The sequence below is a fragment of the Ixodes scapularis genome, unplaced genomic scaffold (genome assembly GCF_016920785.2).
Source record: "Ixodes scapularis isolate PalLabHiFi unplaced genomic scaffold, ASM1692078v2 PGA_scaffold11__112_contigs__length_91849675, whole genome shotgun sequence".
NCBI lineage: Eukaryota > Metazoa > Arthropoda > Arachnida > Ixodida > Ixodidae > Ixodes > Ixodes scapularis.
The window spans coordinates 10,961,057-10,978,669 of record NW_024609837.1 but is presented as its reverse complement, the minus strand read 5'-3'; the positions used below and the strand labels follow the sequence as shown (position 1 = coordinate 10,978,669).

The following is a 17,613-nucleotide window of genomic DNA, read 5'->3' as shown; positions in this document are numbered from 1 at the left end:
GACTCAGCACACTGAGATGGATGACTCAGCTCATTAAGAAGGATGACTCAGCTCATTAAGAGGGATGACTCAGCGAGTAAATCATGTACCTGTCTTTCGTGTATCGGCGCTTGGGCTTTCGCCTTCAAGTCGTCTTAGGGATAACTTAAGAGACCTTGTAAATGTTTGCAATACGAGCTGCGTGGAGGTTTTCGAAAAGCGTCAATCGTCTGCAAACGGCTCCGCCTCTTCGTCTGCCTTCTTTCCTCGCCACGCTAAAAACCCGGAAAAGCGCAGTTGCTACCAATCTCGGCAGGAGGCACCCGCCATTAAATGGCAAACGCTCCCCCAAGGTGTCCGAGATGGAACCTCATTTCCATCTATAGGCTCTCTAGCAAAAACAAAGTTGGACGTAGCGCCCCCTGTGGTTCGATCTCCTCGCCAACAGCAAACCTACAAAGACGACGTGCGCCGTGACGAAGCACTTTTGACACTGCTGAATGGACTTATCGGAAAGTGGCGTGCACGCTGCGTTCCGAACTAACGCGACACAAAACGCTAGTATACTGCACCGGTTCAATTCATCAACTATACGGCGGAGACATCGGACGCCTATTAGGAGTGACTCTTTAATTTCCCGCTATATAAGCATACACGCAACGCAGATGTCTACACTTTCGTGGCATCCGAGCTTCTCAAGAGGCGAACCAGATAGGCCCCTCGGCGACACGTCATCAGCTCCAAACATTCGCTCCGCCTTATATCCAAAAAATGCAAACGCCGTATTCTGGCGATTACGGCACCGACCCCTCGATAAAGGCGAGTACATCGGCGACGCTGGTGGTGTGTACTATAGCGTCGGCGGCGAGGCGGACCGTATATGACCGTCATCGGTTCCCGGTCGTTGAGCAAAGCAATTTGAACTCGGTCTCCCAGACCAGGCAGGGTGCCCTCGGTCGCGAATGACCCGCGAAGCAGGCAAACTCATCGAGGCAACCAAAACCAGACTCTTTTTTTTTTCTTTTTACGAGCCGTTTTTATGGGCCGAGGAAAGAGCACCCAGACAACTCCGCGAGCGTCGGAAGATCGCGCCAGAACCCGCGCCGTCCGTCGGTATAATCTTCCGTGCTCCCGGAACGTCGTCGAGGCCGGGACATATACAATGCGTGTAGCGCTGCTTGGAGTCCTTTCACTCACAAGAGAATTTCGCAGTTTTTACTGTGCCGTGCCCCCCCCCCCCCCCCCCCCCCCCCCCATGGATACGTACAAAGACTCTTTAAAGCCGGGATCACACTGTTCATGCATCATGCAAAAGACAGCCTGCAAACACGAGTTACCCGCAATATCCGTGGTTCGAATGCCGACGCGTGCCAAGCTTCCTCCTCGAACTGGTTCCCACGCGGCATTCGAAACACAGATCTTGCGTTCGAATGCCTGAACAGCTATAGCGGAATTCTGAAAGAGCTTCGATAGAGAAAATGAAACCCTGTTGTTGTTGTTTATTTTCGACTCGCATAAATGATTTACGAATCGTATTGCGACGCTATAGCTTTGATCATATATACTATCCGAAGTTTGAGAACGTGACGTCACTTGCATAAAAAATATTAAAAAGAAAACGAATTTCCTTATGGGCCGACGTCCACCGACAGCTTGAGAAATGCAGGGCGTGTCGATGACCCTGTGCATCTCATTAACGCCCCTGCAGCCAATCATATTGCGGTATGAGACGATAAGAACGCCGAACAACCAATCACAAGCGAGCCCTGCGTTCTTGAGCTACCGACGCCTAGGACCCTAAGACGCATATTTGTCGAAACAAGAAAGGGCAGTAAACGCGAGTGGCATTTTTTTTTTTTTCGGTGAAAACAACTCTTCGGTAAGAAAGAAAATCTGTGTTGAGCGCAAATTCGTCTGCTTCTTTTGCAGGGGTTGTGGTGACGTCAGAAAAACGCCGAGCTCTGATTGGTTCTGAATGAAGAATAGCGGGCAGACCTCAAGGTAGCTTACTCTGAGGTCTACCCGCTATCCTTCGATCAGAACCAATCAGAGCTCTGCGTCCTTCTGACGTCACCACAACCCCTGCAAAAGAAGCAGACGAACTTGCGCTCAACGCAGATTTTCTTTCTTACCGAAGAGTTGTTTTCACGCTGTCGAAACGGGTAATTTGTTGTTTTTTTTTATCTGATTTGAGCCGGCAGCTTTCAAAAACTGTTTTTAATGGGATAGCATTACTGGAATAGAAAGTTGGGCGAGTTGGTAAGAATCCATTTGAAAAACAGCGCTGTTTTTCGCGCTGTTTTTCAAAGGGATAGCATTATTAAGCTACTACTCCAAATTTTCGACTGTATGGGTATCATATTTGCTGGCCGTTATTTTTAGGTTTCCTGCTAAATTTCGCGAAATATTTACGTCACGTGACCTATGTGCACCGATTCAGCTTTTCTCCTAACCTTTCCGTGTGTGCAATTATAAATGTTATCGCATTCGCAAATAATCACCCCTGTGGTTTCTACATTTTAATTTTTTTTTCTCACACGTGTCATAATTTGAGCACATGGTGAATATGCTGGTTTCAATGTTCCAATGAAAATAAAATTAAAATATATATATATTTTTTATAAGAAGCACGCTTTCTATTTTTTTTTTTAACTTTATACTGATGATTACAGCAGTCAAAGCAGGAAGGGCAGAATCCCAAATGCATAATACCCGAAAAACAACAACAGCGAAACAAACAAATCAGCGGTCCATGCAGAAAAGCAACAAGGCTGAAGCCATACAAGAAAAACAGCAACAAACGATGCGGTGCAAGATTCCTACTGAATTTAAAACGCAAGCCCCCCAAAACATTACCGCAGATGCAGAGTCACACATCGCTTCAAACGAGTGAAAGAATGGGGTTTTGAGTTTACGTGCAGATGGTTGGCGCTGGAAGTGTATCATCTAAAGAATTCTGAACCTGTCACCGACAATAGAAACTTCTAGAAACTTCTTCAGGGATATGTGTCTCCTTGAAAGGGGAAACCATGTCCATAAGACAAAATTCTTAATCTGTCTTATTTTCCATCTTCCTTTTTCTTTCAAAATTTCATCTTGTGCTCCTTTAGACAACAACTAAAACTCGTAGAGATTCTCATTTTTTTTTTTTTGAGAAGCGAAAAAGGGGGGGGGGGGGGGGGGGGGGAAGAGGGGGAGATTTTATGGAGCCTGGATTAGGGATTTCAATTGAGACAGTTGGAACGAGTGAAACTACACCTTGACACGCGCCATGCTGGGAAGCACACACATAGGGAAAGCATATCATTTTGAGAAACGGCATGTGCGTGCGTCAAATTGGGACTACGCCCTCCATTCCGATCTGTTCGCGTGCTCCTTATTTGGTAGTTACGAAGAAGGCAACGATGGAGGTGATGATGATGGTAATGAGTTTCTGCGCTGAAAACGGACTTGTAGGTGTGGTTCGAAACGAGGGATCGGGAAAAAAAAAATCGAAAACCGGGAACTAATCAAGGTCCGTAGACCGAGTTCGATACTTTTACTGTCTTCTCCCCTGCCGCGCGAACTTTGCGAACTTTTCGAGTTGGAGCGTGAAGGCGAGGAAGCCGTTCGGAGCCTGCACCCGTGCTCTCACCACCGTCGTGACCTTTAATTGCAACCATTATGATATTCAAAGTTATCTTGCGTCGATGGCCACTCCCTGGGGGTGCGGTACGTGATCTCTTGAGTATTGTTCCTGTTCACTGGGATTCGAATTCGCCATTTCCCGAGAACGATAATTCCCACTTGGACAATAGAAGACACGCCCCTTCTCGGGGCTGAGGGCATCAGGGTCAAGACGAGCCCGATTTTTAAGTTCCGTGACGGGAATACATATTCTAGTTGATCATCCTTATGTGCTAACGTACTTTTGTCACTGTCTGATAAACGTTAAAAAAATGAAAACACCGTATTTTGCCTTGGCATATATCAAAAAGGCGCTGTAAATGCATAGCATTCATAGGTCGTCTGTGACGTCATGGTTTCAAGGTATCACGTGAATATCAGGAAAGGTACGTGGTCACCTGACATTTCGTCACGCGACCACGTAACGTTGCAGAAAGTTACGCTGTTGCGTGACGTAACGTCTAGAAGGTGTCACCAACGTCCCGGTGTCATGCACGTAATGATGCCACATGACGTCACACTGTTATGGCGTCACGGGGCGACCGTCACGCTCAGGTGGCACCATGAAATCATCGAGGTAACGTTCCAGCCGTGGACATTAAAAGCGGCAAAAGATTCTACGTATTAATATTTATTTATTTATTTATTTTACCCTCAGTGTACGAAGCATTACAGTGGGGGAGTGTGAACAAGAGTAATAACAATACAAAAGGAACAATATATACAATATAGTTAGACAACAGGGAACATGAAATGGGTAATAGATGTACAAAAAGTGCTTGGTCATTAATTGATGTGAGCGATGCAGGTAAGAAATTGTTTTAATGACGATAGGCCGAAATAAAAGTTACGTTTAAGAAAGCCAAGCATTAATTCGACTGGTATTGTTAGTCACATGATGAATATGAAGTTTCCAGGAAAGGTCAGCCCTTAAAATCACGCGCAGATACTTGTATGAACCTACAAGTTCTAGAGGTGTGTTATTAATGCTATAAGCAAAATTGAAATTGGCTTTATGTATTACGCGGATTATTTTTTTGCATTTGTTAATATTGAGCGCCACAGACCAGGGTTCACACCAGTGTAGTTTAAAATCTAGGTCATGTTGTAGTTTTTGCGAGTCAAAGTCATTAGATATCACACAATAAACAGTACAGTCGTCAGAAAAGAGTTTGATTGATAAAAAAATCACCGCTTGCAAGTCATTAAATATATAAAGAAATGGAGGTCTCAGAACGGATCCCTCAGGTACTCCAGAAGAAACGGGTACGGAAAATGAGTTAGTACCATTACACGTTACAAATTGCGAGCGATTCGTTAGAAATTATACCAACCAGTTAAACACGTTAGGGTCGATATCAAGTTTACATTAAGCAATAAAAGTCGGTGCGATACAATGAAAAAGTCTTTGGCGAAATCTAGAAACATGCAGTCAACCTGGGGTCCCTGATCAAATGCTGAACGAATGTCGCTAGTGATAGACAGAAGTTTCGTTTCACAAGATAAACATTTTTGAAAGCCACGTTGAGCTGGGGAAGAAAATGCATTGAATTCTGAGAAGGAAACGAGTTACGTATAAATTATGTGTTCAAAAACTTTATTAGAAACGCTGGTTAGTGCGACGAGTCTATAGTTGATAAGAACGGGCCTAATACCAGATTTGTGCGCGGGAAAACACTTTACCAATTTTTCAGTTGTCTGATATCGATGATGTCTCGAGTAATATTCGAAAAATATGTGCAAGGATTACGGAAGATTATGGAGTTGTAGCTAATAAAACGAAAGCGGCTAGCATGCGTACCACCCCGGCCAAACCATAGCCGCTGTCGAAGCCTTCACGAAACCAATCTAATTTCGATTTTTTTTTTCGACTATTAGACGAGGTTTTTCGAACTAGAACGCGACGAAAGTGTGGGCTCCGGATGCGACCCTGACCGAAGAGTCTGCTCGATCCCGGACTTGATGGATGTTTTGTTGTTAGCACGCGCAGAGGTCGACCGCCACCGAAACGAGGCATAAATAATAAACGAGGGATCCGTCGAGGGACGCGCCAATCATCTTTCGAGGTGGCCCAGGCGGCCCTTCCCTGACACGTCAAAATAAATAAGCCACTGTCTTTGGATAAAGACTTTTCGGGCAGCAGTGTGGTTGAAGAGGGGGGGGGGGTGCAGGATGCAGGGTCACGTGTTACATTCACAACGCTGAATCGGCTGGAATGGCTCCTAGTGTGTGTGTTTTGGTTCATCGTATAAGGTGAAAAGAATAGGAAGAGGTGTACGTGTGTTGGTTGCACCTAAAAATATATATACTATATCACAAAACCCCGGAGGGTCTCCGAGCAACATTTCTTTTTTTCTTCTTCTCAGATTAAAGTTATGAGCCCGGAATTTCGTCACACCCCACTCTGCCCACCGCCTATATTCCGCGCGCTCGAATCCAAGAAGGAATGAATCCTCGGGGCGGAATCATCGGACGGTTGAGAAAGCGCGTCCGACCGACGATCTTCGCGGATCGGACAAGGAACCGTCGTGCATGCCCGCAAAGAGTCGTCCGGGGGTCGACGCGGTCTCGCATTCTCTCGTCGATCGTAAAGTCGCGAGACTGACACCGAGGAGCAGCAGCAGTAGTAGTAGCAGCAGCAGCAGCAAGAGCAGGGAGCTGCTAGCCCTCTAGCAGCACACACGCAAGAAAAACGTGGCAATCCTCGAAGGCAGAGGAGTGAGTTTCCGATTATCGGCAACAGGCCGTGGGCGTCGCCGAGACAAGCGAGCTCGCTCGGCCTGTGGTCGTAAAGATAGCCGACCCTTAAGTGGCCCCAACTCGTGTACTCTGGTAAACGTGGAAGGCATGCAAAAAAGCGCAAGGACTGGGGGGGCACATAACATTGCTTTCCCCGAAACATCGTCGTTCGTTCGGTTGCCCCCATGTTTTTTGTGGCTTTTGTTTTTTTTGTAGATGATCACAGTGAGGAGACCGGACATCGGAATGTTGTACTCTACAGCTTCGCTGGTCGCTGGTATTGAGGATCTCCGGCGGGTCGGTGAAGCGTTAGCGGTGACCGGGAGGCGCTACGGCGGCGGCGGTCCGTTGGGCTGTGTATTCCGCCCGTCTGGGACACTATACTTGTTTTCAGGACATTGCGGCTTAAACGTCCGAGCCACCACAGGTGTTACATAGAAACAGACCTTTCAGATGGTGGAGAAATGCACTCGAGTGTAGTTACTACTCGTTGTAGGAATGATCGCATCAACGAAACCGGCGGAAGGGTTGCAAGTATTTGCAATTTCGTGCCCGAGGGAAAAGGAACATATTTGAATACGTTATGCTTATGTTTGCATTAGTTAAGCCACGCATACAAAGAACTGAAGGTAATTCAGAGGGAAAAGAAGCGCAGTTATTCAAATACAAAGATAACGTTACTTCGAGAGGTGTGAATAACGTTTAGTGCCAATCATGTTCTGGCAACCGGGCGAGACAACCGAGCGTTTCGGCGGCTCGTGTTTTAAAAACAGCGAAGCGCATCTGGGACGTCCCAGCGAGGGACTAAGAAACAATTCGGACCAAACAGGCCTGCTTATCTACAGCACAACGAAAAAACTTCATAACACGGTGCCGTGTTCAATACGGCGCAAGTTGTAAGAGAGAACACAAGAAGGGGAAATACAGGCAGTTCGGTGTTAGGCCTGATTTTTGTAAGAAACAAGTTGCGTGATTCTGCTGTTGGTATTCACGATGGGATTTCAGATCACAATATCATCTTACTGAATTAAAATAGCGCTTCGTCATTGGATGCCTTCAATCGTCAGGTTGCACGCGTGTATGATTTTTATAGTGTAGGTAGTGTAAGCATACTGGGGATTATTTGGAAATGTCTCTCCCTGGTATTGGTGGTACGGGTGATGTAAACACAATGTGGAATTACTTAAAAAAAACTTTCAATCATTGCTTCTCCCCAAGGATAACACGCGAGATTATTTATTTAAAGCGAAAAATAAAGCGGCGACGCAAGACAAAACCTGTCAGCAAAGAGGACGTTGCCAACCTCTCAAATGAATTAAAAGAAAAAAATTAAGGAATCCCGGGGAAAATGTTTCGGTGTGACCTTGCCGGAATTTGTGAAGACAGCACCACGGAAATTTTGGAAATATCTTGCGCCATCAAACTGAACTTAGATTGCATTGTAGAAAACGGCTTTGTCATCTCGGATCGTATCGCGATTGCCCAGAGGTGCAATGGATATTTCAGTTTTGTGTTTATCGAATCCTGGAATTGTTCTGTGGATCAGGAGAACGACGAAGGGGTACTTGGCAGACATTGATATTTCAGAGGCTGGCGCCCTTTCACTCTTGTTAAATATTAACACAAAGAAAACCGCTGGGCCAGACAAGATTCCCAAAGAATCTCTTAAGCGATATGCGGAATGGGTCGGTAGATACTTAAATATTGTGTCCCCTACTCCTACTGGGTATAGTCGGCTGCTCGCTGTTGAAACTTTACTCGTCTGTTGCTAGTTGAAAGATGTAGTTGTGTTGTCCCTGTTTTAATTGTTTATTCTTTCTTCATCCATGACTTTCGACCGAGTTTCACATAATAGATTGGTACACGAACCACTAGAATACGGCGTTAATGAGCCAGTCATTGCGCGGATCCAGGCCTACTTGTCTGAAGGAACACAGCTTGTCGCTCTCAGCGGAGCGGTGTCGACCACTTGCGGGGTTCCATCGGGGGTCCCGCAGGGATCGGTACTGTGTACGGTTTTGTTACATAAACGATATCGGTAATGAACTCAGTCCTAACCTTACAGCAAGAATGTTTGCGGACGACCTCTTGCTCTACACCAAAAGGCGCAACCCCACGGATCAAGAAAAACTAAACTGGTCTGTCAATTCTGGTAAGAAATGGTGTAAAGAAAGGGGCATGAAAATAAATTTTGAAAAAAACTGTTTCCACCAAATTCGCTAGCAAAAAAAAAAAAAAAAAAGAAATTGTTAGCACTTATATATTTTTTTTTACCATATACAGGGTGTTTTTGTTTAAACTTTACAGAATTGTTTAAAAAAAAGGCGTGAAAGCTACACTTATGCGGTTTGTGCAGGTGAGTTATACGGGCAGGGGGACAGTATGTGGGTTGCTAATCTTTGTGATAAGTCGGGTAATTAATTAAAATTTGTTAATTAACATTTTAATCAGGGAAGATAGACATATGCTTCCAATTAAAAACTTGCTGAGCGTCATCAAAAACCACTAAATCAACTCTTTTTAGAATTCCTTGAAACTCGGGGGCGCACCGAAATTACTAGTCATGTAGCAGGCGCAAAGATAGCAGCTGCAAAACGCGGATGATTAGACTATCCTAGCGTTTCGCCACTGCTAGCTTTGCGCCTGCTACATGAGTGGTAACTTTTGTGCGCCCACGAGCTTCAAGTCGTTCTAATGTTGACTGATATGGTGGTTTTCAACGACGCTCAGTAAGTTTCTAATTGGAACTATATGTATATTTTCACTGATTAAAAATTTAATTAACGAACAACCCACATAATGCCCCCACCCCTGACAATATAACTCACCTACACAAACCTAATAATGCAACTTTAACGGCTTTTTTTAAACAAATCTGTAAAGCTTAAAAAAATAAAAACACCCTGGAAACGATCCCATAGTTCCAGGTGATCACTTCAAATATTTAGGAGTTACGATATCAGCAGATCTCACATGGAATCGCCACATCGATAATTTGTGCAGTACGGCTCGAAAAAATATAGGATTTTTGAAGCGAAACCCAGGCCATACCATATACCACAAGTCAGGTGAAATTCGCTGCCTACACAACACTTATACGGCCCACCCTAGAATATGCCTGCGCGGTGAAGGATCCGTACTGAGAAGATCGGATCGGAAAATTGGAAAAAAAAAAATACAAAGACAGGCTGCTCGCTCATTCTTTCTTGATACCGCCGAACGGACTGCGTTACTAGCGTGCTCGAACAGCTCAGTCTCCAACATCTGCACGCTCGCCGAGAAATATCAAGGCTAAAGCTTTTTCATATGTTTTCAAAACACTTACTAAATGTGGACACATCTAATTTTTTAGAAAGGGAGTAGAGGAAGGAAGGTACATTATAGGACTATGCAAGTGCCGCGAGTTAATAATGACACATCCAAGTGTACATTTGTCTTTTGGTGAGACCAGCTGAAAGTCGAAACACATTTCCCAAAAGTGCTGTGAATTGTGGTTCACTAGCCTTCTTCGAGAAATGTTTACTTGAATTATATTAGTTTCTGATTTCTCTTTATGAGTGCGTAAAAGAAGTGTTATTTTATTGATTAGGTACATTATTTGCTTGATGCGAACCTGCGGGGTTTTGCATATTGGTATGAAATGTACAAGGTGTTAAGCAATGTATATCATATTGCACGATATGACATGTATGGAAATTGACGTTCCACTCCTGTAAAGCGCCGTTCACACTATTGCGACTGAGTAAGACTGAGGGAGACCAGACCGGTTTTTAAGCCTTTTGCGACCTCTTCGGACCGGATGCGGTGCAGCGGAGCTGGTCCGAAGAGATCGCAAGAGGCTTAAAAACCGGTCTGATCTCTCTCGGTCTTACTCGGCCGCAAGAGTGTGAACGGTCTTAAAGCGCCCAGAAGGGCTCACAGTATTTACAAGTGAATAAAAAAAAAAAGAAAGAAACGCATGTACTCACTGACGTTGAGGACTCCCCCGAAGACGGACGGTATGTTGGTGAAGGTGGTGCAGTTCCACCGGCTCGCCCTGAACTGAAACTGGCACTCGTCGATGCCCAGCTTGGCGCCCCGGCTCACGGTCTGCAGGGCCCGGTGGCTGAGCACGCACAGGTCCCGGTTCTCCTTCACCTGGTAGCGCAGCTTGTTGCAGTTCTCGGAGTGCGCCGACGGCTTGAGCGCCAGCATGTTCTGGTACGTGCTCGGCATGCCCAGGAGCCTGCGTCACAAAAGAAAACGGTCGTGGCGTGTCGGGGCTCAGGACCCAGGGGTAACACCCTCGGTGCTTGAAGGGGGTGACATATAGATGGCGCTGGCTGTCGCTTCACTTCAAAGGTTGCAGTTCAGTTGTACAAATCTTAGGGTGCCGCAATCCTCTTGTTCTTAGAGTGATGTGCCCCATCAGGACCCCTATAGCTTCCCTTCCAGACCAGTGATTTCCCCACACATCACCGAGCGGGGGGGGGGGGGGGGGGGGGGGGAGTATAAACCCTCCCTTGTTTTCTCTATTCTCAATGCCCCCCCCCCCCCCCCCCCCCCCCCCCCCCTAATTTCAACTCCTGGGGAATCCCGTGCAACAGACCGAAGAGTGGGGTCCCACATTTTCAATCGAAGGCAACTATGACGCTTGCCTTGTAAGGATAGAACAAATTATTACACAAACTGGGTGTTGAAAAACAAATAGGGTTTGCCTAAAGGTGTTGTTAGCAATGCGCATGCATAGATGTCCACTTCTCAAACAGCAAAAGAGCTCTGTTGCAAAATCCAGAACAGCTTCCCTGATGTAATTTCAGAAATATGGATTGGTTTACTTGGTGTAAGTCTACTTCAAGAATAGAGTGTACAAATGAGTTGTTGAAATCATCGTGGTGGATATGAAGCGGCCTTGGATCATCCTTTTTTTTTTAAAAATCTTGCGCGTGCAGGGGCGCGCTAGTATTTACCTTTGAAGACGCGAGCATGAAGTGGTTTGGAGTCGCTTGAAATCCGCCATAAAAACACCCCATAATAAATAAAAGGTAATAAAAACATTCGTTTTCTTGTGCACTTTTTTTTTTATCGGACCAATGTTTTATTGTCGACACCTGCACCTCCTTCCACCGCAATGGGAAACACAGCCAGCGAAGCTCGGACAACTTAATCCAAACGCGAACGCAGACGACGGACCAAGGGGCGCCTTCCGATTGCTCCCAAACTGCCAATCGAACGGCGATGACTGATGCGACGGACGGGCGAGCGCCGAAGCGACACCCCAGGGACCTATAACACCAGCCCCTCCCCCCCACCACAGAGGGAACCCCAAGCCCCGCGAATGTAATCTCTAAATTGGACAGCAGACGGCGTATGGGAGGGGGGTGTCACGTGACACGGGTTACCACCCCCTGCACTCCGTCTCGCCACGACTTGACAAAAGGCGAAGGCTACGGCCCCAGTGAACCAACCAACGCTTTTGGAGGGCGACACGTGACTTCACTGTAACCTCACTAGTTGCGCGCTGAGTCGTCGAAGCTTCGAGCGGGACCGCTTTTGTACGAACTTTGAGCGACAGGCTAATAATCTCCGTGGGGGGGACAACAGCGACCTCTGGGATACACCAACGAGACTCCTGGTAAGACTGGAGTTCCTCCCTTCCAGCTCTTCTCCAACTGCTTGGTTTAGACTCTTGCGAATGTACCCTGTGGTAAGGGCTGTCACGTGGTTCGTCTTCGTCGCTCTGATTGGCTGGAAGGGACCTTAGTTGAGTTCGCTCTTTGCCAAGTTACGTTGAAACGAGGTATAGTCGCAGACAAGCCGAACGGAGCCCCGTTCCGTACGGTTTCCTGGAAATGACGGGAGAAAAGCGATCTATAGAACAAAACGCCGCCGCCTCGATGCAGGGGTGGAGTTTCTAATCTGGGACCCCCTGAATCCATGATGACCCTCCAGGCTGGGAGGAGGAGAGGAACAGTAAGAGAGATGAAAGGGCGCTGGGCATTTTTGCTCCCCAAATTGATTGGGCCGGCTGTCTTGTCCCTAAATTTCGGTCGTTTATGGAGAAGGGAAAGGACGAGAGGATGATTGTGGGTCACTTGTCTTTTTGACTTCGGGGCGGGTCTGGGTCGTCATGTGGTGGCACTCCCCGCGAGTCCTCGGGTATTTTATTCGAAGTCCGAATAATGTGAATGTATATTGCGCGACGCTTCTAGCGCGAACAGATTTTTGCTGTTTTTATCCTAACATTGAGCGAAAACTATAAGAAGTACAAATATGGCAGAAAATCATCATTCGGGTCAGTGACGTCTGCGGTGAAGTTTGATGCCTTTCGATACTGTCACGGGTGGTGATTCGTGACCAATAAACAAGAAATAAACAGAAATAAATAAACGTTTAATGTGGCGAACTTGTGCCAAAAAATAAAGAAGGAAACAGAAGAAAGCAGAGCGTCGCGGGCGTCGAAGTCGGCGTGTCAGCAGAATCGAGCGCTGGGGCGAGACTGACTCGACAAGGTCGCGGGCGGCCTCTTATCTAGAGTGCGTCGCTATCTCGAAGATTCGGCGAAAGCGGTTCGAGCGTCGCGTGATCGGGGCGAGAATGAACACGCACTTTCTAGAAAACAAAAACAGGATAAATGATAGAAGTTACGGGCGGTACATGAATAAACGGGAGCTTTCTGGAGGACCGCGACCGAGCGTTGCTTTCTCAGCCTTGCGCGCGGCATTACTCCCCCCTTTAAAAGTGCATCGCCCCGATGCAGTGTAAAACAAATCAAAATAAAAAAGAACGATAAACTAAAGAGTCTTTTGGAGCACAAAAGGTCCACAGTCCTATCGAGAGTAGTACGGCTTCAGGCGCACGACGTGGACGACCTCAGGTCGTGGTGGGCGGCGTGACGATGTTCGTGTTCCGTCGGGCATCACCTCGTAGTTCAGATCCCCGAGTCGACGAAGCACTTTGTAGGGTCCAAAGTAACGTTTCAGGAGCTTCTCGCTGAGACCGCGGCGGCGAATCGGTGTCCACACCCACACCCTGTCTCCGGGCTGGAAGTGGACGTCCCGACGACGAAGGTTGTAGCGGCCAGTGTCGACACGTTGTTGAGCCTGAATCCGAAGTCTGGCGAGCTGACGGACTTCTTCTGCCCTTTGGGCAACCACCTGGGCGTCGTCACTTGCGTCGACAGCCACTTCGTGGGGTAACATAGCGTCCAGCATTGTCGTTACCTTGCGCCCATGCACCAGCTGAAAGGGTGTCACTCCGGTGGTCTCTTGTACGGCCGTGTTGTAGGCAAATGTGACGTACGGCAGCACCTCGTCCCATGTCTTGTGCTCCACGTCGACGTACATGGAGATCATGTCGGCGATGGTCTTGTTGAGTCTCTCCGTTAGCCCGTTGGTCTGCGGGTGGTACGCCGTGGTGCGGCGATGGCTGGTGTGGCTGAGACGAAGGACTTCTTGCGTCAGCTGGGCCATGAATGATGATCCACGGTCTGAGATCAGGACTTCGGGAGCGCCGTGCCGGAGGACGATGGATTCAATGAAAAACTTGGCAACTTCCACAGCAGTTCCGGAAGGAAGGGCTTTCGTTTCGGCATACCGCGTGAGATAATCTGTGGCGACGATGATCCAGCGATTTCCCGACGTCGACGGCGGAAAAGGGCCAAGTAGATCCATTCCGATCTGCTGGAAGGGTGCTGTTGGCGGAGGAATTGACTGCAAGAGTCCGGCCGGCCTCGTCGGAGGTTTCTTTCGTCGCTGGCATTCATGACATGATCGCGTGTACAGGTGGACGGTTTTGGGGAGCTTGGGCCAGTAATACTTTTCACGAATACGTGCCAGGGTCCGGCTGTAACCAAGGTGTCCGGACGTCGGGTCGTCGTGGCAGGCTTGAAAGATCTCCTCCCGAAGGTCGGTCGGGATTACCAGCAGCCATGGCGAGTTGTTGTTCCCGAAGTTCTTTTTGTAGAGTACACCTTGTCTAATGGCGAAGGTCGGCAGCGCTCGTGAAAAAACACGTGGCATGGTACTCCCGCGCCCTTCCAGGTGCTCTATTAGTGCGCGCAGCTCAGGATCGTCTCGTTGACGCCGGGCCATGTCGTCGATGTTCACTGCGCCCAGAAAACACTCGTCGTCATCGTCGTCGCTGCTGCCGGAAGGTGTTGCGACGGGAGCTCTGGACAGGCAGTCGGCGTCGCTGTGCTTGCGGCCTGACTTGTAGACGACGGTCATGTTGAACTCTTGTAGTCGGAGACTCCACCGCGCGAGGCGTCCTGACGGGTCCTTGAGGTTCGCAAGCCAGCAGAGCGAGTGGTGGTCCGTGACTACCCGGAACGGGCTCCCGTATAAGTACGGACGAAACTTCGTGATTGCCCAGACGACCGCAAGGCATTCTTTTTCAGTCGTGGAGTAATTTCTCTCCGCCTTGGTCAATGTCCGACTTGCGTAGGCGATGACTCGCTCGGTGCCTTCTTGTACTTGAACCAAAACCGCGCCAAGCCCTGCGTTACTTGCGTCCGTGTGAATCTCGGTTTCCGCATCCTGGTCGAAATGTCCAAGAACAGGAGGAGTCTGCAGTCGTCGCTTCAGCTCGTCAAATGCCTGCTGCTGTTCATCGGCCCATTCGAACTTCTCGGCATCCTTCGTGAGGTGTGTGAGCGGTGCGGAAATTCTTGCGAAATCTCGAACGAAGCGCCGATAGTAGGCACATAGCCCAAGGAACCTTCGGACGGCCTTCTTGTCTCTTGGAGCTGGAAATGCTGCGACGGCACGAGTCTTCTCGGGGTCTGGGCGGACACCTTCGTTACTAACCACGTGGCCGAGGAACTTCAGTTCGTCATAAGCGAACCGACACTTTGACGGCTTCAGGGTGAGTCCGGCGGTCCGTATGGCTTGGAGAACTGCTCGGAGTCGTCGCAAGTGCTCGTCGAAGTCGCTGGAAAACACGACGACGTCGTCGAGGTAGACGAGACAGCTCTGCCACTTCAGTCCTGCCAGTACGGTGTCCATGACACGTTGGAAAGTTGCTGGCGCCGTGCACAGTCCGAAGGGCATCACTTTGAACTCGTACAGTCCATCCGGCGTGACGAAGGCTGTCTTTTCTCGGTCCCTTTCGTCGACTTCGATCTGCCAGTAGCCGCTCTTCAGGTCCATCGATGAGAAATATCGAGAGTGGCGCAGCCGGTCTAGAGTGTCGTCGATGCGGGGGAGTGGGTAGACGTCTTTCTTCGTCACCGTGTTCAGCTGCCGGTAGTCTACACAGAACCTAAGCGTCCCGTCTTTCTTCTTAACCAGTACGACTGGAGAGGCCCAAGGACTGCTTGAAGGTTGAATTATGTCGTCGTTCAGCATTTCTTGAACTTGCTCCTGGATCGCCTGCCTTTCCTTAACGGAGACTCTGTATGGCGATCGATGCACAGGGCGCGCGTCGTCCTCGGTAACGATGCGGTGCTTCGCAACGGTGGTTTGGCGCACCTTCGACGACGTGGCAAAGCAGTCGCGGTATTCGGCGAGAAGGTTAATCAACTGTCGTCGTTTCGGGCCCGGGAGTTTAGGGTCAATGTCGAGCTGCGCTGGCGACGCACTGTCTTGCTGAGGTGGCGAGAATTCGTCAGTAATGGCGGCGACAGCGGCGGAGTTTTGGAGTTCCTCGACCTGGCCCACGGCTGCACCTTTTGTGAGGTGTTGCGCTTCGTTTCGGAAGTTCGTGACGAGGACCACAGTGCGGCCATCCTGAAGTTCAGCAACTCCTCTTGCGACGCCTATTCCTCTTCCCAGAAGCAACTGGAGGCTTCCTTCGAGCAGAACTTCGCCGCAGAAATCTTCGGTGATCCCGACGGGTACGAAAACACTCGACCGCGGCGGTAAGTTCACGTGGCTGGCGAGGACTCGGACCGCAGATGACGTCGCTTTGGGTTCCTCCGGTGGTGAAACAGGCTTTCGCAGCGTCAACCGGTTTGCTCCGAGGTCGATGACGGCGCCATACTCGCAGAGGAAGTCCATTCCGAGGATAACGTCCCTCGAACAGTCTTGCAGAACGACGAACTTTACAGGGCACGTCTCACCGTGGATCTCGACGCGAGCGGTGCATCGCCCGATTGGTGTGATGAGGTGCCCACCGGCGGTTCGTATTTGAGGTCCATCCCACGGCGTCGTGACTTTTCGAAGGCGGCGGGAGAGCCTCCCACTCAAAACTGAGTAGTCTGCTCCGGTATCCACGAGTGCCGATGCGTCGTGGCCGTCGATGATGACGTTTAGGTTGTTGGACACCGTTTCAGGAGCGTCGTTTCGGTCTCCGGTAGCGTTCGAGTGGGGGCCCTCCGACGTTCGTGGAGGATCTTGGCGTCGGTCGTCTTCGGCAACTCCACCTCCAGGGGTTGCCGCGCCTAGTTTCCCCGGCGTGGAGCAAGGGGCGACAGGCTTTCACGTCGGGGTCGGTGCATCGGCGAAGCTGGACGTCGCGGCGATGGTGACCGGAACTCTCGGCGGGACGCAGGCTCGGGGGGCTGGGGTCGCCGCAGGTACTCGTCGATCTCCCGAGGGCGTTCACCATACCGGGGGCGCGGGTCGTTTGGGTGGAATCCGCGCAGCCCGAGTCGTCGGTATGGGCATCGGCGGTACACATGGTCAGCTTCCCCGCAGTGGTAACACAGCGGGCGTCGGTCGGCCGTCCTCCAGACGTCTGTCTTCCTCGGCGCAGGTCGGTCTGGGTGAACGTGCGCCTGATCTTCCTGTCGTCGGGGATACTGCGGCGTTGGGACGTCTCTTCGGGGTGGCGCCGTGGCTTGGCGGGGAGCTCGCGGCGGTCGTCGGGCTATGGCAGCGTAGCTCAACGTCGGTTCCTCCAGTGCCACCGTGGAGACGGGAACCTCTGGTTGGAGCGCCCGTTGTACTTCCTCGCGCACAACCTCGGCAAGGGAGAGTGTCGCTGGACGACTTGCGGCTGGCAGCAACTGGCGGAGTTCCTCCCGGACGACCTCCCGGATAATTTCGCGGATGTCCGTACCAGGAGCGTTCTCGCCGCCAAGCAGCGCGGTTGCAGCGACACTTGGACATGGATGTCGCTGGTAGTGGGAAGCGCGCGCTTGGAGGGCGCGCTCGATGTTTGTCGCCTCGGTGACGAAGGCTTCGACGGTGCCCGGCGGGTTGCGCACGAGGCCTCCAAAGATGTCGTCTCTCACCCCGCGCATGAGGACCCGCAGCTTCTTGTCGTCTGTGGCTCGTGGGTCGGCACGGGCGCTCAGGCGGAGGACAT

The 17,613-nt window shown here is 49.7% G+C and overlaps 1 protein-coding gene across 1 annotated transcript in view; it reads right to left on the bottom strand.

The window, feature by feature from the left end:
• The window catches only part of LOC121834992 (protein Wnt-4-like), a 116,099-nt gene that overhangs the window by 13,889 nt on the left and 84,597 nt on the right, over nt 1-17,613 (bottom strand). Inside the window, exon 2 of the mRNA XM_042288819.1 lies at nt 10,353-10,609. Coding sequence (XP_042144753.1) covers nt 10,353-10,609 — 257 coding nt within the window. The remainder of the gene's footprint in view (nt 1-10,352; nt 10,610-17,613) is intronic.